We start from the raw sequence: 24,637 nt of genomic DNA, 5'->3' as shown, positions 1-24,637 counted from the left end.
GAATGCCAAAAGGAAACCGCTTGGAACAGAACAGAAAACAAAAACAAAAGACAAAAAAAACCTGGCTCTCCTTTCCTCTCGATTGTCTGAAATATCCTCGTGTTCCATAGAAGGCAGTGGGTTTTAAGTGCTTTCTATTTAACATTAGCATAAAATCTCTCTCTCTCGCGCGCTCTCTCGCTCTGTTAAAATATGCTCACACCATTTGCTTCTACAGGTACAGTACAGCGGGGGGTGCCTGTTCCCAGATCATTTACAATCACAATCCAACAGGAAATAAAAAATAATATTCTGAACGTCAGACTGTGTTCGTTTTCTGCCGTGGGTTTTGCTGGGGTTTGGTGGTGGTTGGTTGGATTATTTTGGGGTTTTTTTTTTTCCTTTTCTTTTTTTTCCTTTTTTTTTCTTTTTTTTTTTTCCTTTTTTTCTTCTCCTCACAGTTTTAAAAAGCTTATATTTATATATATATATTTATATTTATATTTATAATTAAAAAGTTGAATCCATTTAAAGATTTATAATACAGGAGGGGCTAAAGGAGTCTTTTGGTACATTAAAACTGTACAGGTTCGAACCGTCACCATGCGCGGCGCCCGGGGCAGAGGGGGGACGGCGCAGCACCGTTGTGGTTCCAGCTGAAGGCGAGGGGTGACTGCAGGCCCAGCCAGGCCCCCCGGCATGCAGCAGCACCGGGCTGATGGTTGGCAATGTGTCCAAGCTCTCCCCACCGGAGCCTGGGCTGCTGCTCCTGGCCGAGCTGAGCCCCGCTCCGCGTCGCAGCCACGCAGTGCGAGTCGACAGTTGCAAAGATCAGTGCGTCTCCTGGGAGTTGTTGTGTAAGTGCAAGGATGTTGCGTGGTTCTGTTCTCCTCCCACATCCCCCCCTGGCTGGGCTGGCCAGCTGAGCGCTCCCCTGGCCTGGCGGCTGTGGAAATGCAGCAGCAGGGCACGGCTGGGCTCCACGTGCCAGCCCTGTTCCTTCAAATGAGGCGGAGGGCTGCCGGGCAGCTGACTGCTCCACGAGGGCAAGAGAGGTAAAGCTGAGTGGGCTGTGCTGAAATCCATTCCACCACGGGAGGCACCCCTCACTGCAGCCTCCTCTGCTCCGAGCAGCGCAGCAGTGTCTCCCAGTCGTTTCCTTCCCTGCTTCTCTGCACACTCGCACCGTTGTTCGGCAAGCCTCACCCTCTTCTCCCCCTGCTCCTCCTCCTCCATCTCCTTTGTGAGACAGGAGAGTGGGAAGGTGGGCTCAGCCCATGTGGGGCAATGGGAAGGCAGCAGCCCAGGTGTGACAGGGGCTCACCTGGCACCTCCAGCCTGGAGGACCTCTCCTGCCGTCTCCATGCTGGGGCCAGCACTGCCCTTCCGTGCTCCACTGCCAGGCAGGGGAAGGGGAACCGCAAAAAGGCGCCGGGAGGATGGAGGCGAGGCGCCGAGAGAGACTCATCTCCTTTCTCTTTCACCCTGTCCTTCCTAAAGGGTCATGCGAAACAAGCAGGAAAGGGGATATAAGGACGGAGAGGAGCGTACGCAGAAGGTCAGCAGGTGTCCTTCCACATACAGGCGGCTTCTGATGGGGGCAAATGACACAGAAGGGATCCCTCCTGCTGGGGATCCCGCTGGTGAAATGATCGTGAGAGCCATGTGCTTTCCAGGACCAAAAGGAGGAAGGGAGAAGTTGGTCACTGTAACTAAATCCACTTCCCAAGGATTCTTGAGGCTCATACACCTCCGCCACCACCCTCGGCACCTTCTGTGATTGCTGTAACTGCTTTCCCAGCCCCTTTCTTCAGCCCTCTCCTTCCTCCCCATGTCTCTCGCACTCTCCTGTCTGTAGTGTGACACGGAAGTCATGAGCTTTGAAAGAAACAATCATGTCGTCTGAACAGGCACGTCCTCAAGTTTGTCCTGTCCCTTCCCAGGGCTGGCTCGTGCTCCCTGGGCGGTCAGCAGATGACAGGGACCCCGTCGGTGTTGAAGATCATGCCCGTGGTGGGCTCGTAGGTCCCTGCAAGGTAGTAGAGGTCCTCACTGTCTTGGTATTTCTTAGTCTTTAGCATCTGCTCATACTGATCCAGACCAACAACGAGACACTTGTGTGAGATGGTCTGGACATCGTTCTCATCCACGTGAGAGGACTGATAGAGAGCTCGCTGCGTTACAGGAAGGGAAGAAGGCAGACAGAAAGGAGCAATTAGAACTCTCAGCAATTAAAGCATCATCTGTAATACACAAGAACATCCACCAGCCTGTCCAGGGCTTGAGCTCACACAGAACTCCCCAGCCATCCCCACTGCAAGCCCAGGCAGGGACACTTGGAACACCAGGGGCAGCGTGGACGTGATCAGTCCTTCCACCAAACCTGAGCCCTTGTGCACAGCCAGCTCCCACAGAAGGGAACCACAGCTGCAGTGCGTGCCGACGGGGAAATGCAGAGGCCTAGAGTTTGTCATCTCCATTTCAAGGATGCAAATGCAAAGACAGGTGCTGGCTGGGGACCCATCGCTCCTCCCAACACCCAGCACCAGCAGCAATTCCCATCCTCCCAGATACACCCATCCAAAGTCCTGGGAACTGCAGCCTCAACAACTGAGGCAAAAAGTAAAAGCCAGAGAAGCTCAGAGGCTTTTCCCCAGCAGCATCAGTTAAGCAGTTGCAGCACCAACCTCCATGAAGTCCTTCCTCTGGTTGGATGCCTGCAGAGCTGTGGACAGACTCCTGCCTGATTTCTGATCCCAGCGCTGCACCCAGGAGAAAAAGAGAAGACAGAAATAAAAAGAAAGCAAATTAATTGGATTTTCCATGTTATCATCCCCCGCCCACCACACGTGCCTTTATTACCTCAGCCCCACCCCAAGGCAATACAAACTCACAGCCTACTGTAAACCACACTGTGCAAAGATGCAGAGCTCAGCATTCCTGAGCAGCAGGCTAGCAGTTTTACACTGCACAAAGTCTTGGTCTGACTCTTAATAAACTCTTGTTGGACTGACATACACAGCTATTTCCTAGCAGATACTCTTCCCTGGATCAAGAGGTATCAGGCTTGTCCACAGCCACAGCACGAGATGATGGTTTCACCCCGTAACAGTACCAGCAATGACCTGGGCCATAATTCTCCCTGTCCTCAGGAGAGGAACACAGCCATGCAGCTTTGCAGCCCTGTCAGCAAAGGCGAGTAGCCCACCTTGCCTTCGTTGAGCTTCTTCCCAGGGTTGGTTTCCTCTGGGTGATAAAACCACTTGACTCGGACCACCATGTTGTTCCCCCACGACTCCCACATGCTCTGGATGCGGCCAATGTAGGGCAGGTTGGGGCGGCCAGCTGACAGGAAGACCGCGCAGTCTCCAATGCGGATGATCTCCTTGCCCCGGACGATGGCCTTGTAGAACAGCTTCCTGGCCTTCCCCTTCATTCCTCGTCTCTGCCAAGAGAGGATCACACAGGTGAGCAGCTCAGGTTTCCCTCATCCCACATCCTGCCCTGTTCTGTTGGCAAAGCCAGACCCAGCCTGGTAATGACACAGCCACCGCCCGGCCAGGACACACCACAGCCTGAGCACTGCTGATGGAGACTCAAAGATGTGGTGATGGTCAACAGACATTTCCACGACAAAAAAGACAGAGAGGCAGGCCGTGTGGGACAGCTCCCCACAGCGCAGCCAAGGCCGACCCCAACCTCCTCACGGCCTCAGCAGAGGACATTACACCAGCAGAGCATCGCCAAGCCCAGATGGAAAGGCTCCCTTTCCCAGGCAAATGGGAAAGGCTGTGCTTACCTGCGTGGGCTTCCCGAACCACTTCCACAGCTGCCGTGCGGGCAGGAAGGCGGCGATCTTGGGTCTGTTCTCCACCGACGGCAGCCGCTGCCGCTTGGCCAGCTCCTTGGTGGTGGGCAGGTGGATGCCCTCACGTTTTTTGGGCCTGCTCTTGTTGCCGCTCTGCTGTGGTGCCGGCTGCTGCGCCGGCTGCTGCGCCGGCTGCTTCTGGCTCTGGGGGTGGGAGGATGCCCGGGATTTCCCTGTCTGTTTGGTTTGCTTGGGAGGGAGGGTTTGCTGCACTGAGGAACTTGGCTGGGCCTCAGCTACTTCGTCGTCAGAGCTACAGGAGGAGTCTTCATCTGTAGTGGAGGAGGAAGAGGAGCTGGAACTTGAGGAGGAGGAAGTCGATGAGGCAGAGGAAGAGGAAGAAGAGGAGGAGGAAGAGGAGCTGCTGCTAGAAGAGGAAGAGGAGGAGGAGTTGGAGGAAGAGAGAGGAGTGGATGCTCTTGAGCTGGTCGAGCTGCTGTCCTGAGCCTCCCCTCGGTTCTTCTCAGTCTCCTCTTCTCCCTCTGACTCTGAGCTGCTGTCACTGCTGTTGCTCTCAGATTCCTCTACAGCTGCTGGCGCTGATGCCTTGTCTTCCTGGTCCTTTGAGGCACTGAGGCTTTCTGCCGAGCCATCAAACTTTCCCCCAAAGCTGGCAGGGTCCCCCTCAGCTGCTTTGGCTCGGGAGGATTTCTGCTTGCCCTCTGCACCCACTGCAGGTGAATAGCCCAGCCCCAGGAGGCTTTTGCCATCTCTGCGACCAGCCAGACTCGAGTCCTCCAGCATCCTCATCGCCTCCTTCATCTTCTTTGTCTTTGGAGACATCACACCCTCGTGATCCAGCTTGATCAGGATTTCACTGTCATGCTTCCTCTGAGCCTTAACCATGGTACCAAATTCCTGTGCCTCTTCTGTGGGCCTCCCCTTCTTGGCCTTGGCTTTCGACGCTGAAGCATCACTGGAGCCGAAGGCTGTCAGCGTCCCTGGGAGGTCGCTGTAGGGCTCTGTGGTGAGAATGCTGCCAAACACAGCAGGCTGGTAAGTGGGTTGTGGGGGGCTATGCAGCTTAGTGGAGATCTTCATTTTACTGGCTTTTGACCGTTTTTCCTCTGTGGGGGCAGGAGACCCTCCAGCAGGCAGTGGCTGGGATTTTCGTGACCCCTTCACACTTGATTTGCCCAGGCAGGCTGGCTTCTCAGGGACTGAAGAAGCACCAGGTGAAGGCTCCACCTGATCCTTCTCTTCAGGCAGGGAAGCCTCTTCTGCAAAGGGGAAGAAAAACATAGGCATGGTATTAGCCACTGAGACTGGCACTATTAGCTCAGACACAGACAGCAATCCCAATTAGTCTCTGGATTGTTCCTGAGTGCTTCAGGCTCCCTGCAGAGGCACACAGGTCCTCACTGTGCAAGGACTCTCTCAACTCCAGGCCTAGCAGTGGTGACAACCTACCAGCTTTTGCCTTGATGCTTGGCTTCCTCCCTCGCCCTTTGCCCTTTGATGCAGGCTCCTCTGACCCCAGTGTAGCCCCTTCTTTTCCTTCTCCAGCATCTTTGCTGGATTTACGGCTGCGGCGCTTGGTGCTGGGCACCAAAAGGGCTGGGGAAGGCTCAGCACCTGGAATAGATCAAAGAGATGTTGAAAAGCAGTAAAAAATCATACACGATCGAGACAAGACATGGGAAACCTGTCCCTCCTAATTCTGCACTAGAGATTGGGCCTTTTTGCCCAGTGGATCATGTCCCAGCCCAGTATGCACACCTGTAATTGATGGTGCAACCTTTGTGATTGAAAGTCTGTGAATCAGCCCTAAAATGTGAGGAAGGTGGCTCTAAACTGCCTACATTTCCTAGTGGGAATTGTCAAGAAAGAAACGGAGAAGGAAGACTCACACTGGATCTTGTAGTCAGGTGGGAGAAGCCGGATGTGAGACAGTGGGATGCGTCCTGTGTCCCCATCGTCGAACTCTACTGTGATGAGATCGCCATCTTCCTCCAGATCCAGGGCTCCTGTGGGTTGGGGGAGTAGAAGAAGGTGTCACAGACAAACTTAAGAGCACAAAACACTTGCTGGGAAAGCAGGGACTGCCTTCCTCTAACTCCAAAACTCCATTTCCCACCTTTCCTATATGGCTGTCCAGGGAGAGCACAGAAGATCTAGACCACAATAAAAGATCCCTCCTAAGACTAAACCAGCCCACCTAGTGCAGAATCGCTCTGTCAAAAGCACAGAAAAAAAACTACTGCAGTGTGACATCCCACATCACCTCCTTGTTTCCTCCTCTCCCTGAAATATCTTCTGTTTTCACTGCAGTATCCTTTATGACCTGCATTTTGCAACTACTCTCAGCAAACAGCAGAGTTCTGGTAACAACATCAACATTCTATATATCTGATAAGTAATCCTTCTTTTATACACACAAAGCATGACTAAGAGCCTGCAAGCAAGACCAGTCATGGCACAATTGTCCAGGCTTCTCCACTGGCCTGTCAGGCCAGATGGGGGAGACATCAGGAAGGAATGTGTCAGAGACAAGGTGGTGGAAAACCTCCAGTAACAGTAACAGTAATTGGTGCCTGGGCTGGAGATAATGCTGACTTTCTGAAAGGCGGTAAGTTTCCCCAGTATTTTAAGCTCCTGAATCACTCAGATCCCTTCCCACCAAAGCATGGCTCCTGGATCATAAGATGCTGCTAAATCAGCATCTCAATCAAGTTGGGCATGACCTGAAGGAATGAGCCAACCGCTGACACTCACAGCAGACCTCAGGACTATCCCAGACAAGCCTGACATCCCTCAGGACATGCAGGACAGAGACATCCCTGGCTCGCAGCACCTGGGCAGCCTTACCTCGGACAACTGTCCCTGGGTAGAGGCAGCGGTACTGCTGGCTCCAGTAGGCAGCAATCCTTGTGCCCTCGGGCAGGAATCGCACTGAAGGTGGCTTCACGTCAATGATCTGCTCAGAGTGAAAGACAAGCCATTACTGACACTCTTGGCACCAGCACAGACCAGCCCATCACATTCAGCATGCAGCAAACCAGATCTGAAGACAAGAGAGGGAGACGGCCTCCTGCCCGCACACAGGGCAGCGTGAGGGACTATTTCTGGTAGTGGGGACCTCCACACCAGTGGGAGCTCTGCCCAGACTGTGTGGGCAGAAACAGGGCATCCCTGCAGCCCAAGACAGTTAGCCACTTCCACCCCAGATCACCCAGGCACCAAGAACAGGCATCCAATGGCCTCACGTACCGCTTCCTGCAAGAGCTGCTCCAGGCAGTAGATGTGGGGTCTGTTTCCCCTCTCGCCTTCTACCACCACGCGGTATCTGGAACGTAGAGACCCGATCAGACACAGCACATGGAAGAGATCACCCGGATCAGAAAACACCTCCCTCCGAGCCCTGCCACCAGTCAGTCGAGAAGACTTAATGAAAAGTAATTAGATTTTCCTGAGCACAGATAAAACAGAGTGAACTCTCCATCCCTCCCTAGCAGACTCTCTCAGCTGCTCTCCAGACATCTCTGCAAAGCACCGAAATCCATCCCTGCATCAGTTACCCCCCCTTTCATCAGCAGAGCCTGGGCAGGCACAGCAGCCCCACAACTCACATGTCAGGTGAGTGCACCGTCTTGACATGTCCAGCATAGAGCAGCTTGTCATCCATGGGGATGAGGACACGCAGGCCATCCTTCAGCTCATCCTTGTCAATTATGCAGGAGCGGGGAGCTGGGAGGTGTTGAAGCAAGGCAGGGATTAGAGAATGCCACAGAGCAAAAAGCAACCGCAAACGGAGAGAGAAATGTCATTCCACCAGCATGATCCCCCCTAAGAAAGGACCAGCAAGCCCTCTGCAGAAAGGTACCCTTCTTGGTAACAACAATACGTCAGCAAATGAAAATAGGGCAGCTCAGAGACTGGGCTTCATCTAGGTGTCAAACAGAGTTGGCAGCTCTGAAGAGGCTTGTACCTGGCAAGCCAACTTGACTGTAAATGTGGTTTCTCCACCCCAAGGAAGGATTCATGGCTTTGGAAAAGGAATGTGCGAAAGCAGCACAGCCCTCCCCGAAGCAGCCCTGGGAAACTCATTCAGCTCTGCTACTTGCACAATTAGCCCTGCCAGCCCTCACCTGGTGTGGGTGGCCGCTCGACAAGCATGCTCAGTGGGATGTTCTCATCCTCCGAGAAGCTGCTATCTTGGTTGGGTTCAAAATCCTCCTCCGCTGCCATGCTCTCCATGAGCTTGCTGACAGCTCCTCCTTTCCCTCGGTTCTGCAGAAGAGCAAGCACCACGTCAGCTGGATGCCAACAGGCAACAATCCCATCCCATCTCACCTTCCTCCAGCAACAAACAACCTGAGGATATTGGGACAAACTCGTCTCCATCCTCAGTGATGTTAGAACACACAGAGCCAAGTAGGTATACCCAAAATTGTTTTTTGACTAAAAAAAAAACTATCTTTGCTTTACTGGGTTTCCTGCCAAGCATCACTGACAGCTGAGCAAAAGCCATTTCACATCTCCTAGCCACATCTCACTCCTGCAGGCTGGGAGAGATGCCAAAGAGCAGACAGCTGTAGCACTGCTCTGTGCTCACCACCCCTCTGCAAAGAGCCTGTTTTCACTAAACACACAGCAGACGCCATTCCCACTTCTTCTCAAAGCCTCACGATTCATTTCTTGGTGTTGCACACAGACCATAAGCATTAAACTCAGAAATGATGTGAGAAAACGCAGTACTGTGCGCTATGACAGCCCGCAGTGAGCGGCAACCAACGGTGGCCTGGCTCACCCAGTGCTGAGCACAACTCCATCACCATCTCTCCAGTCTTTGCTTTTTCTCAAAGCTCTCCCTCCGCCCCATCTCTATGCCTTAGGCAAAGTTCTGTCTGCTCATTAATTTGGGGCACGGATTGAACTGAACACTAGATGGTAGCAGCAGGCCCTGTTCTACCTGCTAGCCTTCCTGGGAATTTAGGCTTCTCCAATTTTGCCTGTAACGCATCAAGAGAGGTAGCGTTCAGTGCTCTCCCTCCCTCATACTGAAGCAGTCCAAGGAAAGAGCACAGCTCTGCCAACCATCTTCCACCTCATGCAGCCTAGAATCAGTCACTCACCTCTTTTTTAACCTCCTTGGCTTTCACCTTGGCTTTGCTCTTCTTGGTGGAACCCAGGGCACTGGCCAGGCTGACCCGAACGTCAGATGGGGAGCTCGGGATGCCAGGAGGAGACATGGACGAGGAAGAGGAGCAGCAGGGAGCTTCTTTACCCTTTTTCCGCTGCCAAAAATAAAAGTAAACACCACCATCATTGAAGATCCAGGCCTACACAGAGGAAGGGCAGAGCAAAGCAGGCCATGCACAGTCAGCCAGCAATTCACTGACATCCTCTGCCTCCCAGCTCTGCATTCAAGCTTCACAAATTTCAGTGAGAGTTTCTCATTACCCCAGAGAGCAATTCCTGCCCATCAGTCCTTCCCTCAAGGAGCTCAGAGAAGATCCCGGCTGGCTTCATGCCACAACCAACTTGTCTAACTCTTCCCACTATCACTGATCCATCATTAAATGAACTGGAGCCAAAAGCAGTTGAGCTTTCAGCCAAAAGGAAGAGTCGGGAGAAGACCAGTGCCACTACCAGCCAAGGATGGCCCTCCAAAGGCACCACAAAGACGTCAGAGGGGACATGAGCAGCTGAACAGAATGTGGACTCGTCCAGTGGAGCCATCTGCCTAGTGGAGCTCATCACCTTCCCTTCATCCTGAGCTCCCAAGCGTCCCACATCAATGCTGCCAACACGTTCCTCACCTTGCTCAGCTCCTTCCTGTCCTTCCCCTTGCCGCCCTCCTTCTTGGGACTCATGGGAGCCCCCTTCCCACAGCGCCCAGACTTGGAGACAGGAGTGGAGCTGGCAGGTGCCGTGGGGGTCAGCATGGCTGACGATGAGGTGGCATCGTGGAGGAAGATCCGTTCGCTCCTGCGCCGGTTCCACAGGTCATCGTCGCTGGCCTCCAGCCCAAACTCAAAGCTCAAGTCCTTGGGGGACTTGAACTTCTTTAGCTTGCGGCCTTTCTCAGACCCAAGCTTGGCTTTGTCAGCACTTCCAGATCCGGGCTCGAGGCCGCTTGGGGTCTGGCTTGATGGAATGCTGCTTGTTTCCAGAGACCCCTTCTTCCCCCGCAGCAATCCCGAGGGTGACTTCTTCCTGATCTTGATCTCACTCTCTGAGTCAGTGTATTCAAACTCTGTCCCTAGATGCAAAAGATTCAATCATCAGTCAATGCTCTGGCTGAGCACAAGAGGAGCCAAGCATGGCTAGAAGCTTTTGGAATCCATGGGAGATGTCAAGCCTGTTCAGCAGAGCCCTGGCGTCCCACTTTCAAACCCTAACACCCTTACAACATTCTCTAGCCCTCCACAAAAAGGAGCTCCTTGCTTGAAGGAAAGCACAAGCCCCACACACTGAACTTTCCTACCTTCCCAGGAGGGGTTCTCTCCAGCCTCACCTTCGTTTCTGGAGAAGGATCTCTTTAATGAACTGAATCAACCCAGATTTCAAGCTTACTTTTTTCCTATTGGCCAACAGACACCACAGAGCTATCTGTTGGCTCAAACAACTGCCTCTCAGTCAAAACAGGTAAATGATCCTTTGTGGAAGATGGAAATCCCCTCATACCGGCCACTGCTCAGCACAGCAGTACTCAGCATCCTGAAATACTGCAGTAACACCAAGATGTTCACCACCTACAGTGCATTTCCCCTCTTCAAAACCTGATAATGGAGAGTAATACCATACGCCTACAGGGACAGAAGGGAAACTGAGGCAGCACCCAACCGTTGGTGTGACTTTGGCTGAGGCTGACAGAAATTATTCTGAAGCCCACCAGCGAGCAGCTCCCCTAAGATAGCTAGCACGTGCAGGAGGTTCTTAAGGAAGGGCTTACACAACAACATTCACATGGGTAGAAGAAAACGTGCAAGGCATAAGCATAGAGCCGACACCTTCTTGCAGTCCTTCTCTTTTAAATATGCTCACTTTCCTGGGTTAAATGCGGCCTGCAGGATCCTGCTCACCTCTTCTACCCAAACAGTCTCCCCTGAGACAGCCCCAGCACGACAAGAGCCAGTCTGTCAAAATCAAAGCTGGCAATGCTCAAGATGAAAAGCCCTTTGGAAATTACAGCACCCGTTCTCCTCCGTCACTGCGGCCCGAGACAATTTCTAGATGTTTCCAGTTTCAAGGAGGGCAGGTTACAAGGCGATAAATTCTTAAGAGAGGCTGTTGGAACAAGTTGGCAAAAGCCTAATATAGCATGGAAATGGTGCTAAAACAAGCTGGGCTCCCAAAGAAGACATCATTTTCCATTCTGAGGCATGCTATAAATTCCATTATCACTTAATAAATATTAATAGAGAATTTATAAATGGAGTCCATATAGATCTGTCTGACTGGGAACGATGTCACCCAGGGGCATTTGTGCAGCAGGGCATGGGAAGGAGAAGAAATAAAACTCCAATTACTTCTAACAGTGAAACTGAGGGACAGGGACAGAGGCACGGGGCCTGGCACAGCAAACAGGTTAGCAAAGGAATTCTTGCTTTCAGTCCCTCTGCCCAGTTTTTATGGGGACACGGCTGGGATGAGCGAATTGAAGAGGTTTTCTTCTGTTTTGATGCCTCTGCTTTTCTTGGGTGCTGAAAATCAGCTGCATTTAGCACATGCTTCCTACCCCAAAATGCAGCAGCACTGTCCAAGGGGGCACCGCATCCCACTGCTAGCGTGACTGTTAAGGGTTTGCCAGGCAGGAAAAGAGGAAACTTCGAGGAAGCTGCAGGCAACTGCCCCTAGGGAAGCCACAGCTGCAGCTGCTACAACTGCCATTCTCATGACTGTTTCTTCTTTTCTTGCCAGACAGTGAACTTGCCTTCAGTATTAAGTAGCCAAAAGCAAGGACACCTCCGGATAAGAATCTGCTTTCCTGCAGCACAGCCAATCCTGAACCTTCCACCTTCTCCCCGGCACGAGCCCTGAGCACACGACTCACCCATCAGGCTCTGTCGCTCCTCCTTCTTCTTCGCCTTCTGTTTGGCCTCCAGCTGGATGATGGAAAGCGGAGGAGGAACGATGGGGCTGGGCATCGCGCTGGCAGCAAACCTCGCTAGCAGGCCCAGGCCGCTCTCATCAAGAGCAGGTGAGGAAAGCCTGTCAGTGCTGTCTGTCCCATAGTCCTCCACCTCTTCCTCCTCTTCTTCGTCCTCTTCCTCATCTTCCTCTGAGCTGGAATCTAGCACGCAGAAAAGAAGCAGCCTGTTATAAATCTTGCAGAGCTGTGCATCAGCCACATTTCCACCCCGAACCGACAGCTCTCCTCTGCTCTGGGCTCCCCTAAGCAGCGTTGAGCCACCCCTGAGCTAAGCCAGAAGGCATCAGCTGCAGGCAAGCACATCTCTGTGGTCATACAGCTGGTATCACCCTGCCTACCACCACCCGTGGGAGACATGGCAACACAAGGTATGGCAGAGGACTCGTCCTAGGCAGGAGAGGGAAAAGCAACGTGTTGAAAAGGAAGCCACGCACCCCTTCCCTGCAGCTTTCAAGGAGGAATTAAAAAATCCCAACCCTGGAGCTGTGGGATTCCCCTCCCACCCACCACTTCTTCCTCCGTAACAAAATCCATTAGTGTAATCAGAACCAGGGCTCAGGACAGAAGGGGAATACCAGAGATCAGCCTGCATTGCGGCAGGAGGCGAGTGGGACATGGAGAAGGGGCAGGAGGCAAAAATGCAAAGAGAGGGGGAAGGAGGGAAATCATAATTTGAAAGTGATGGATTTGGAATGCAGAAGGAGGAAAATTGTATCTGCAGATGAAAGGACACAAAGGGAGAAAGTGACATTCACAGGGAGCAGGCTTCAAAAGTTAGCACTAGAGATGGCAAGGAGAGTACCTGCCTGTCTCAAAACTCTCTGTGCCTTTTGCTTCCCTCTCTACAGCTCAGAAAAGGCAGAGCGAGCTGCCCACAGCCCCAGGAGGAACTCCGGCCAAGAAATCAGCCTGGGCTGGCACACAGGGAGCACTGGGCTGGGGTTTTCTTTGCAATGTGTGCACAGCAGGCATGTGGGGCAGATGCTCTGACAGGGGTATCGCTGCCACCCCGACAGCACTTCCCAAGGGTCTGCCCATCAGCCCAAAGGCAATTAATTTGAAACACGTCTCATCCACAGTCAGTGCTGGTGAAAGCCACTGCACAAACGCCACGCACACACACAGCCACACATATGAGCACATATACATGTATACATATATATATACACACATATATATATGTTTGGGGTCTTTCTAACTGCAAAATCTAGGTCTGGAAAACATGAAGGCTTAAATAGGATCACCGAGGCTGCTGAGAGATTCCCACCACTAGCAGGAGCCCTGCTCTGCTCCCTGAGCCTCTGCTGCCCACCAGCGCCTGCCAGCTGGCCAAATGGGAAACCAGATCCCTTCAACATCAGCTGCAACCAACACGAAAATCCTTTTCTTTCCACTGGTGCCCTCGGGGAAAGATAAAAATGTTCCTGACACTCGGTTGTTATAAAGAAATGCAATAACACAAGTGTTGTTTTTCCACTTTGGGTTGTTTTTTTCCATGACTTCAGAAATGGCGGGGATATCAAACAGCAGTGCCCTCATCCTTGCATTTTATCCAATGAGTGGCACTTTTGTTTTCTTAAACATACATCAGATGGCCACAGAATACTATTTGTTGACTGCCCAGAAAGCCCTTCCACACCTCAGTGGCTCACACGATCCTTCTGATAGAAAACTGCTGCTAACCCAACAGTCTTGCAGTGAACACCAAGACATCCACAGCCCTGTTCACTCCTTGCACAAAAAACCACATGCAAAAAAAAATCCGCACCAAATTAGGATCAGATTCCTTCCCCTAACACAACAAGGGGCACAATGGCTGCTTTTCTACCATGTTTTGCCAAGAAAACACATCCCCATGAACTTGCCTACTCTGAGCTGCAGAAGCCACCTGCCTGCAAGCAGCAAAACAGCGCCTGAGTTCCTACAGCAGCTCTGTTCTACTCCAAAGTGGGATGCCCTACTCCAACAAGTGCCCCTTCTTGAGACTCCATCCATGCACTCCATCACGCTCTGAACTCAGTTCTTCTCTGCAAAATCAGGCAGATGAGCCCCTGCAGCCCTTCCTGCCAGACCCAGAGAGCCAGGTGAGCCGAGAGCAGCGAAGAAAGCAGGCAAGAAAAGGGGATGTTTGGCAGGAAACCCCCTTCCCAACCTGTCCCAGGTGCACAGCATGCAGCCCTGAGCACACCTCTCGCTCAGTGCTCAAAGACTCCTCTTCCACCCCAGCCAACGTGGGCTCTGCAGCCACAAGGGCACGAGGGCACCGAGCAGCTCCGTATTTCAAAGGCACCGAGGTGAAACAGATTTAAAAGGCACGCTGAAAGCAGCCATTACTCACGCCACGGAAAACGTACGATGCAATAATGCAGCCAGCAGTTATTCTAACCTCCTTCAAATATACGGTGTCACGCTACGGGGAGACAACCAGAGACAGTCTCTTGTCAGCATTATTAGCAAAACACTTATATTTCTACCTGCAGGAGATTCAACCCGCAGCCTGAAAAACCCACCACACTGGAGCACGTTCACAGCCTTCGCTCACAGCTCCATCCTTCCCCACCACAAGGGCAGCTCTTGCTCACTCTGCTCCTCTTCCTCCCGCTGTGCCAAGAGCTAAAAGTGACAGAACGAAACCAAAGCAGCACACCTGGGGCTCCCCTGCAGACCCACCTCTAAACCGAGTCCCCACGTTCACAGCCCTGATGGCAAAGACATTCCTGCTGGTTCTCTGCAGCTCGCTGCAAGGGCTGTACAGAATCTGAAGCCTGAGGCTGACTCCTGCTGTACCCAACCTATCTGTGGGCTTAAAACCAAGCACGCACAGCTGCTTTTGCACAACCAAAGCCTCCATCTTTTCACCTGCCAATACTTAACACTGGGACAAGAAACATTCTGAAATACCCTTTTTTTTTTTTTCTTCCCCCTCTTCCAGCTGTAATTCTGCAAACACTGAGCGAGGCTGAGGAGAAAACATCTCAAGTGAGACATTTCTGCCACCATTAAGAGCATGTATATGTGTGTGCACACCCACAGTCACACCGTACGCATACAATCCTGCAGCCAGAACAAACAAGAAGTCGTACTGAAATGCTGCTGAAGCCAGATCAGCTCAAGTCAGAGGTTTTCTTTCTTTTCCAAAATGTTTATCTGCATTCAATTCAGAACCAAAACCAATTGAAAATACTGAACTTTCTCACTGTTTTGTTTTGTTTTTTTTAATGGCATTTTATTGTAGGAGAGGAATGAATGAAGATGAATGGAGACCAGTTAAGCAGTTTGGTTTTAACAGACTGATGTAACAGGATGGACTGAGGAGGGCGGGGGGAGGAAAGGTCTGGGAAGGGGGGGGGGATAAAAGCACACGCTTAGAAGAGTCATTTCACACTGTAAAAAAAAATAGCATGATCTTTTCATAACACCAAGCAGGCCTACAGCATACAAAGCAGGCTAAGTACAGGCAGACTTTAGACAGCTCCTGGGTCATTGACATCTGATTTGTGTGATCGGTCCAAGCTCTGCAGGTTGCCTATTTTCAATCTCCAATTTAAGATTGTCCTTTTTTTTTTTAATGCCAAACAAACCAATTCTCATCAGTTGTAGATTTTTCCTCCACAGTGCTGTGCTGCTGGCTCCAGAAGTGCTTATTAAAAACGATTACAATATAAGAACTATTACAAAAATATTACGATGACTGCATGGGATTGGTTGGACGGGGAAGCAGGTATCCACACTGCTTGGAAAACAGGGCAGGAAAATATGCCATTGTTTCTTTCAAGGGGGGAAAATCATCCTCCAAGGTAGGGAGAGCAGGGAAGAAGGCATTCATGTCTCCAGGGGAACAGTCCACTGAGAGGAAAAGCATGGGCCTTCGGTCATGGAAACTTCCTGCCATTCCCTATGCTGATAGCCTCTGAAGGCCCTACTTTAGCTCCACTGGCAGTTTCCTCTCCAAGGTCACTGCATGAAACACCTCAGGCTTTGCTCACTGTCATTCACAGCAGTGCTGTTTGGTCGACAAGAAATCTGCACGTCCCTCCAACTATCTCAAGGCAGACAAAAGCAAGCTCTCCTGCAGCCAGTCCTACATGTGACACACAGTGGCAGGGCCATGACAGCCACTGCCCTAGCAGCAAGCAGTCTGCATCGTGGCCCAGGAAATCTTCCAGCTGCAGGGTGGCAGAGCCTTTGCAGGCAATTCTGTGGCTTCTCATCTTGTATCTATCAAAAAAACAAATACTCCTTTTTTTTTTTTTTGCTAGGATAAGGGGTTCTCCAAGAGAAAAATCAAACAGCTAACAGTAAAGCATTTCTGGAGTCCTCAAACACAGACACTCAAGCAAATCTTCCATGCAAAACTCCACATGGACAGAGGAAAGTCAAAGTGGACAGCGATCATCTTGAGAATTATAACAGAAAAAAGCAAGAGAGTGCAAAGATGTACGTGTCATTATTCACGGAGGTAACATCGAAACATCTGAGGCTGACAGATGACATAAAGAAAATTATTTTGCCTACCTACATAACAATGGTCAAGGTTCAGGTTCATGGTTAGTGACCCTCGCTGAGAAGTGTCTGCCCTACAACCAGCCAACCACTTTGCTTCTTTAGTGCAGCGTGAGAGCAAATGCAAGAGACCGACACAGACATTCAAAGCATCATGGATAGGGGCAGGGGTGAAAGGGTTGGCCAAGCAGCTGCAAGGAGAAAGCGAGCACTTCTAGAAAAGCTGAGGTTATTAATCGGTTTAGTATCAGGGAAAGCCGTCAGAAACCCTATTACCCAAATATCCCTTCACGAAATGTTTCTGACAAAGAACCAAACAGAACAAGCAAATAAATAAAGAAAATCAAAAACCATTTGAAGGAAAAACAGAACTGCAAGCCGTGATCCCTCCCAGCCGCCCCTCCGTGCCCACCTCCCACCCACAGAGGTTTCGCATCTCTGCTTTCCCCACCATTACGTGACACCTCTGAGGGATTTACAACGCCTTTCCCCATTTGTTCCAGACTCCCCAGCCTCCCCTCCCGTATCCCCCTCCCTTCCCCAGGCTTTATCCCATCAAACCGGGATAGCTGTGGTTTAAAAAAGCAAAACAGGTCACTTGAAAAATCGACAAAGCTCATCTAGGGACAAGTTACCTATCTGCTATCTGGAGCAAAACCAAAAAGCAAGGCCCCAAAACTCAAGAGCTTCGCATCAAAAAGGGATCGACATCCTCAAAATTTCCAACAGCAGCAAAATAAACAAAGAAAAGATGCAGAAAGAAACAGGGAAGGGAAGAGATGTCAAGCTGAACGGAAGTAACACAGACTCTTCATGGAGATGTGGCCAACTCTCCCTTATGTGAAATCCACTGTCCCCAGGACAGGTTGGGTTCTCTGAGCAATAAATGTGATTTCTCTGAAACAGACTTTTTAGTTTTCTTTTAGATGTGCTGGTGGACCCAGCCCAGAGTCACATCAAACTACTTCACTATTCTGTATCTTTCTGCTGTTTGAAATAGATGGGTTTGTTTCTTTTTTTTTTAGCTCAAATAGCCTTTCTTTGGAGGATGGGTTTGGAGGGAAGAAAAACAGGTGTGTGGAGGAGATTAAGATCAAAAACTAAGAATAACAAAACCGAAGCAAAATTATCCAGCCCCGTTTTCAATTAACAACTGTCTGAGCAGTGTGAAATGCTAAAAGGCTTTTGCTGTGCTGCATGCAGCTCTGCTGTGCAACGTAGATGGTAACAACTGGGGATGCTCTTGCTTAGCATTCAGCCCAGACGAGCTACTTTCTTTTGGGAGCTGAGGGCTCATTAAAATGACCTTTCCCCATGATTATTATTTAATGAGCGCGCTCTAAAACAGAAACCCCTTGTGCCTCTGGAGGAAAAGTCTCAAGTAATCTCTTTTCCCACTGAAGTACTAATGACAGGCTGACAAAAAGAAGCTGTAAGGAAAAAAAAAACTGGGGTGAGGGTGGGGGAGGGAAACTGCAGTCAAATTTAATGCAGTAATTATCACATCCTTGAGCACTACGGATTATGTGCGGGCATCTGAAAAACACTACCACCCAAAAGGGACATAAAAACTTGCTGAGTGTATTCTGAAAAGAAAAAACGCCTGTCTGTCAAATAATGGGGACCTTACGCACAGCAGCAACGAGGACAGAGAGCCTTCACGATTTACCTGCCTGCCTTGAGAGCCTAACAACACAAGAAAACAGCTGTAAAAAAGAATAAAACATAAAAACGGATGAGCAAAATAAAACCAAACTAAAAGGAGTGGAGGTGGGAGAGAGGCCTTGATTTGGACAAAGGCAGCGAGTGACAACTGCTAGCAGGGATATTTGAATAATAGAGAGTACCCAGACTAGGTTAATTCCAGTTCTACTCATGGGGAGTGGGAGCAGGAGAGGGATGCAGAGCAGGATGGAGTGAAGCGGCAACCTAATCGCCTGCTAAGAGACACAGCAAGAGAGACAAGTACACAGGTTTAGTTAAAAATGAACTCGATATGTTTAATAAAGCTTGGTATACCAAATCGCAGTACAAACATCAAGTCACACGGCCACACAACAGTATCCCGGCAGTAAAAAAAGGATAATAATGAAAAGTAGAGGAATGCAACTGAAAAAGGGGAGGAAAAGCGAAAAAAAAAAAGCTCCTTCCAAGCCTGTTCAAGGCCCATGCCAAAATAAAATAACGAGAGATAAAATAATAATAATAGTAATAAAAAGAATATAATGGTGGTGGTGGCAGCAAGGAAGAAAGCGAGGGAGAAACTGAAGGGAGGAAGGGAACAGGAAAGTAGGGAGAGGTGAACTCTAAAACCCAGTCGGTATAAAAGCTCTAAAAGAGCCAGTCGGTCATAATATCACAACGATACAGGTACAAAAAGATAAAAAATAACCGTCGGGCTGATACAGCAGGCTACGCTGCCAAGAACAAAGATGGCCGCCCTGGCTGCGACCATCAAAATGGCTGACCCCGGCCTGAGGGGCCCCGCTCGCCCCCCGCCCGCCCCGCGCAGACACGGTGCAGGGGTGCGTTTGCTATAAGCTAGTAACCTTGATCGAACGAGTCCTCCGAGGAGTCGCTGAAGGAAGATCCCGCCTCGGCCTCCCGCAGCAGCAGGCAGAAGGGCTGCTTGCGGCCCGCCGCCGCCTTGGCTTTCAGCGGCCGCCCGGCCGCCACACCGCGCGGGGCCGCCTTGGGGCCGCCGGCCGCCCGGCCGCCCTTCCTGGCCGCTGTGCTGTAGAGGCCGGGCGGCCGCGGCTTGGGGGCGGAGGGGGGCTGCGCCGGCCACTCGTCCCTCAGGGATCCCTCCTCCTCCTCCTCCGAGTCCGTATCTGCAGTCAGAGCGGGTGGGAACAGCATTACCTCAGGGAACGGGGTTTGGCTGGGTTTCAGAGGGGACAGAGGGCTGTTCTGTGTGTCTGTGGGTGAAGGGGCTTTGCACCCACAGGGGCTGCGCGTCACCCTGTCCTTCCTGCCAGGCCTCCGTCACGAGGCTCAGCTGGGGGCCGAATGAACACAGACATACACACCTCCTTTTTTCTGTTGGAAATAAACACTCTCCATCTAGATCCAGCGATCCTTTCTGCCTTGCGGCAGGACCCAAGATCTGTTCTCAGCTCAGGAACGGAAAGCTGAGACAGGCCTTTCCGCCGTGAAGACAGCCACCAACGGTGCAGCGATGCCAACGACCGGCCGATCAACCCGAGTCGGCCTCAGCTCTGTCCTCTGACTTCATCCCATTTCTACACAAACTGGCTCTCTTGAGCGGTTTCTGACACAGCCAGAGCAACCACAGCTGCTAAGGGGCAACATGTCCAACTCCAAACACACCACCCCTGACACTCAGCAGTACAGAGTGCACCGAAACAGAACAGTGACCAAGCTCCTTGGCCCACAAACCCATTTTACCAAGCTGCAGGCAGTGAGTTTTATACAACAATCCTCTCCAGTGTCAGATGAGTGCAGCAGAAACCTATGGTGCCCCTGGATGTGATAGAAGCAGGTTTGAAGTGTCACATCCCACTCACAAATGCACATGAACTCCGTAACATTATGGACACGGACCTTTCTAGCACGCAGGCAGCAGCAGATGCTCTCCAGCGTCAGCCCCAGTAGCACATCACTGCCCATCTCCACTGTGTCAGTTGTGGAGAGGAAGGAACAAGGGGTGGCAGCTTAGGAGGCCCAAAGTCCAAATACACAGAAGATCGGATGAACCTCGCTTCCATTAGCATGGATGGGAACAGGGTACTCAGCTCACCCTCCGGATCCGTGCCCGAGGTTTTCAGGACACCAGCCAGAGAACCGTGAGGTCAGGAGGAGGCGCAAGCATTTGGCACCGGTCCCACTCTCCTCCACAAGAGCAGCCCACCCGTCACAGGAGGTGCTGCCATATGCTCAACCTGCCTCTCCAAATCCACCACGCTTGAGTGACCAAATGACTGCCTGAGGCCCCTCTCCTTGAACTTGGCACACAGCTGAAAGAACACGGATCAAAGCTGAGCCATTCCAGAGCCGGCTCCTCAGTAACAATAACCCTCCTGCTCTGAGATACATGCGGTGACACGGGCACAGTCCTACATTAGGAGACTTCCTAAGAGGACTTGGACAAGCAGCTCCCTTGCTCCTTTGGGTCCAGGAAGGAGATTTTCATCTTGAAATCACAGCACCAAGTGCAGGAATACGCTGAAAGCTCCTCCCAGCAAGGGGCTGTGCCTCCTCTCTAACCCTGCTCACCTCCCCAGCAGCTCCACAGCTCCCAGCTGAGGAGGCCTGGGTCTTTTCCTGGGACTGAAGTACACTGAAGAGCAGCGCTACGGGGTGGTTTGTAAAGCACAACCAGTCAAAAGCTGTGTTCAAGTCCAGTGAACACAATGGCTCCTATTTTGCCACGTAAATGGTTGTTTTCATGCCAAACATCTGTTTGTGTGGAGTCACTACCTCATCATCTTCCCCATTAGAGAGATTTCTAAACTGGTCTTGTACTGCTGCCACATACATTCGTTATGCATATGAATACCCCATAAGATCTTTAACATTGGACTTAATTAGCTGCAACAAAGGACAAGATGTGTAAGTAAGTGAGCTACCAGGCCTCAGACCATAAAACTTCAAGTCCTGCACATGCTTTTCTGCTCCACTGTCTGCCTGCGCCATTAAAGACTCTTCTGTGCCCGGTCCTACATCTTCCTAATGCTATCTGCAATTCAGATTTTTCTTTCTGTAATGGTGTCTGCAGGAATCTCTATCTTGGGTGCGCTTTGGGCACACCAGTAAGCAGGATGCCACGAAGCAGACTAATTCCAATGGGAAGCTGTACACAGCCCCCCAGCAATCAAGCCACAATACTGCAGAAAGGCAGCACGATCCTTCAGACATCAATTTTCCCTGCAGACTATGCCTTTCCTACCTGCCTCCACAGCTTAACCCCACCCAACTCACCAAGTTGTCTCTACTGACCACTTCCTACGGAGAGGCAGTGAGAACTCATCTGGCAGCTAGATGGAGAGTGTCTACTCGCACTGAAAGCCAGGACATGATTTTACTTCTTCTCCCCCAGGGACAATCAGAACAGCACAGGCCAGGAAGGCACACAGCAACATCTGCTCCCTCTCCGATGGGGCAAGTTGGGTGGACATCTTACGCTCAGCCCAAAATGCAGCAGCATGGATTAGCCAAGAAGTCACCTTCAGCCCATGAGCAAAACCAGACCCATCTCCAAGACAAGAGGTCAGAAACCCCCTGCCACAAGCCCACACAACAGGTTTCACCACCACAAGAGATAAATGAGGGATTACTTACTATAGGAGTAGCTGCTAACTTCAGATATTGCTGGTGAATGGGAAACCTTCAGCTGATTTTTGACTTTTAATCCCACCTCCATCTTCTTCATTTTGGCAGCCACTTTGTTTTTACCTTCCTTGGTGGATTTCAAGGACAGGCCCAGGTTTTTGGACAAGCTCTTCTTCTCCTCCTTACTTGGCAGAGCCTCATGAGAAGGGAGGTACCTGCTGCCACCTCCACCAGCTTTCAGCTTCCCCCCAGAGCTGTCAGCAAACTTGAAGGGGGATTTGAGTTTGTCTTGTTTGGTGAGCGACAGGGCCTTGTCGAGCTTGCTGGCCAGCTGCTCCTGATCCGATGGTACTTTCTTTTTCTTAAGTTTTAACTGTCAATGTGAAAGGAAGGGATGCAGGTGAATACAAAGCAGGTATCACAGCAGACCCCAGGATTTTTAACTACCCTCACTTCAGTCTCTTGTGCTTGTCAATTAATAACGCCTCAACAGGAAGATCCTCGCTCCCATCGTGGTGCTAGGCTAGGGAGAAAGGCAGTAGCAAATGGTGCAGCTTCATCCTCATAAAGTAATATATAATCTCAAAGATAACTCAGAAGAACTGAGCTTTCTTCCAAAAGAAATATATTCACAAATTAACGTAGCTTGGAATTCTTTTCTTCTCAACATTTCCTGTTTTTTAGGATTTGTTTGGGTTTGGTTTACAAGCTGTTCTCTACATCACAGGGATTGTAAATCTTTACCCCAAATTCCAGCCAAATAAATACATATTTCCATACAAGCAACCAGCTACACTGGCAGAGATGCCAAAAACACCCAAATACCGCTCAGCGAGAGCATTAGCACCACTGCATTACAGCCAGGGCTGTTACATTCTTTTTCCATATTTTCTTGCACTATGAAAAAAAGTAAATTTACTTTACATGTGTTAAAACTAGATAACAGCAGCTGTAACTCAGTGCTTTGCCTGTATGCATTTTGGATTTCATCAGCAGCTTAAAGCTCCAGTAATTATCTCACTGCTTCATTAGGAGCAAAGGAAGACCCTGCATTTAAAACACTGAGACTGCACTCTGTTCTTCTCTCGCCTCGAAAAGTCAGTCACCCACCTCTGCCTCAGCAGCCAGGGCAGTAATACAACCACTGCTGTGGATTCTGAGCTAGTACAACACTGCAATGCTCTGGCTGGCTCAAAGGTGCTCGCCCCTCTGCTGATTACCAGAAAGGCCCAACCTCCATCAGCCAACATTAGCTTCTGCAAACACCCCTCTGCTGCACAGAGCCCTTCCATGAGGAGCTGCTGAACACACGTGAACTGAGAACAGATGCTGAAAGATGAGGAGGAGTTATTCAAAGTAAGCCAACACCAGGCAAAGTGGGAAAAAGATCTGCTTTTGGCCTGTGGCTCCGCATTCCCCACGAGGGCACTGACCTCGTTTGAGAAGCTGGGAGCAGCATCGTGTTCTTCCCAGCTCTGGTTCCTCCCTTTCATCTTGCCACTGCTGCTCTCCACATCGTCATCCTCCTCTGGCAGGGCCCCTTTGTGCCTCTTCTTCATGCCCTCGCCAGTCTCAGAGTCTTCAGAGAGCAACAAGGACTTGCTTAGTCTGCAAGCCAAGCACAGGATGGGTCAAGGTGGGGGGCTTTCCTCCCTGTGATCCCCATCAAGCTCAAAAGTGAGGTAAAATGCCTCCTAGAACAGTGGGGATCCTCAATGGGAGCCAAGTCCACTGTGAAGCAACAGCAGTTTGCACACAGTGAGGGCCTGACTCTCGTTTTCCACCAAAGAGGAGAGGCAGGGAGCCCTTCTTGGATACCAGCACACAAATCAGAGACCCACAGGATGGTCTCTGAAAGGAAGTTGTTTGGGGTCTTGAGTAACAGCCACCGAAAAAGCACCCAACTCGGTACAGCTCAGCAGGAGGAAGGTTAGGCAGTTGAGCTGGCTGCGGTGGTTTTATCCCCCTTCTTTCACGGTCACTAGGTGCAGAGGGAGTCCTGAGGCCCAGGGATGTGCTGCCATGCCTGGCACCAGGATGCTCAGTCTGATCAAGGAGGGTGTAGGGGCCACATGGAGGGACGTGGCACCGTGGGGACCAGCTTGCACAGAGGGCAGGCCATCCGCTTTACAAGCCCGGCCCACTGCAAGTGACATTTGCAGACTGTGTTTTGGGTCTCTCTCCAGGATTTGTGGGGAAAGGAAAGGGTAAATACGTAACAATAAAATAATAATAACATGAGACTAGATGCATGTCTTTCACTGCTCCCCAGCTGCCTCCATTAACTATTTGATGGATGCTGAGATCATTCAACACCTAAAGACCTCTACCAAGCCTCCACTGAAAGCTCTCACTGCCACCTCCTTCACACTAAGCCTGCTGGCCCATATCACACTGCTACCACAAAGCCAATGACAGTCTCTAGGCACTTCCCCTCCCCTCTGTCCTCCCTGATGACCGCTGTACTCAGCTAAAACAACAACTCCTGCCCCGGACACTGAAGGTGCACCTCCACCTCTCAGACCAGGTCACTCCTGCCATTCCTACAACACAAGGATGTGCATACCAACACGCTCAATGCATGCACACATGCACAGCTTCAGCCACCTCTGGATGCCTCCAGCCTGCTCAGCCATCCGAACACGAGGAGCAAAACAGAGCCACCAAGAGGACAGATCTTCAGAAGCACGCAGTCAGTGGGAGCTGGGCACCTGAATCTGACTGAGAAGGATATTTGCACAAAATATACATTGAATGGGGAGGCAGCTTGGAGATGCCCTCCCTTTGGAGAGGCTTAGCCATCTAAGGATGGTCAGATGGCCAATTGAGATCCAGGTATCCAAACAAGATCGGCTGGACTCGCACAAGAGAAAAAAAGGAGAAAAGAGAATGACCCA

At 50.9% G+C, this 24,637-nt stretch overlaps 1 protein-coding gene across 1 annotated transcript in view; it reads right to left on the bottom strand.

Moving 5' to 3' along the window:
* Nucleotides 1-420: 420 nt before the first annotated feature.
* Nucleotides 421-24,637, bottom strand: part of TNRC18 (trinucleotide repeat containing 18) — a 44,502-nt gene continuing 20,285 nt past the window's right edge. The window contains 16 exon segments of the mRNA XM_048962144.1: nt 421-2,153; nt 2,667-2,741; nt 3,188-3,424; nt 3,779-5,067; nt 5,258-5,422; nt 5,698-5,814; nt 6,656-6,764; nt 7,058-7,133; nt 7,417-7,534; nt 7,936-8,077; nt 8,923-9,084; nt 9,610-10,052; nt 11,847-12,086; nt 18,998-19,279; nt 21,750-22,113; nt 23,174-23,348. Coding sequence (XP_048818101.1) covers nt 1,947-2,153; nt 2,667-2,741; nt 3,188-3,424; nt 3,779-5,067; nt 5,258-5,422; nt 5,698-5,814; nt 6,656-6,764; nt 7,058-7,133; nt 7,417-7,534; nt 7,936-8,077; nt 8,923-9,084; nt 9,610-10,052; nt 11,847-12,086; nt 18,998-19,279; nt 21,750-22,113; nt 23,174-23,348 — 4,201 coding nt within the window. The 3' untranslated portion in view covers nt 421-1,946.

The sequence above is a fragment of the Lagopus muta genome, chromosome 15 (assembly GCF_023343835.1).
Source record: "Lagopus muta isolate bLagMut1 chromosome 15, bLagMut1 primary, whole genome shotgun sequence".
Classification (NCBI taxonomy): domain Eukaryota; kingdom Metazoa; phylum Chordata; class Aves; order Galliformes; family Phasianidae; genus Lagopus; species Lagopus muta.
Note: the sequence above shows the minus strand (reverse complement) of the source record. Positions and strands in the feature narration are given on the sequence as shown.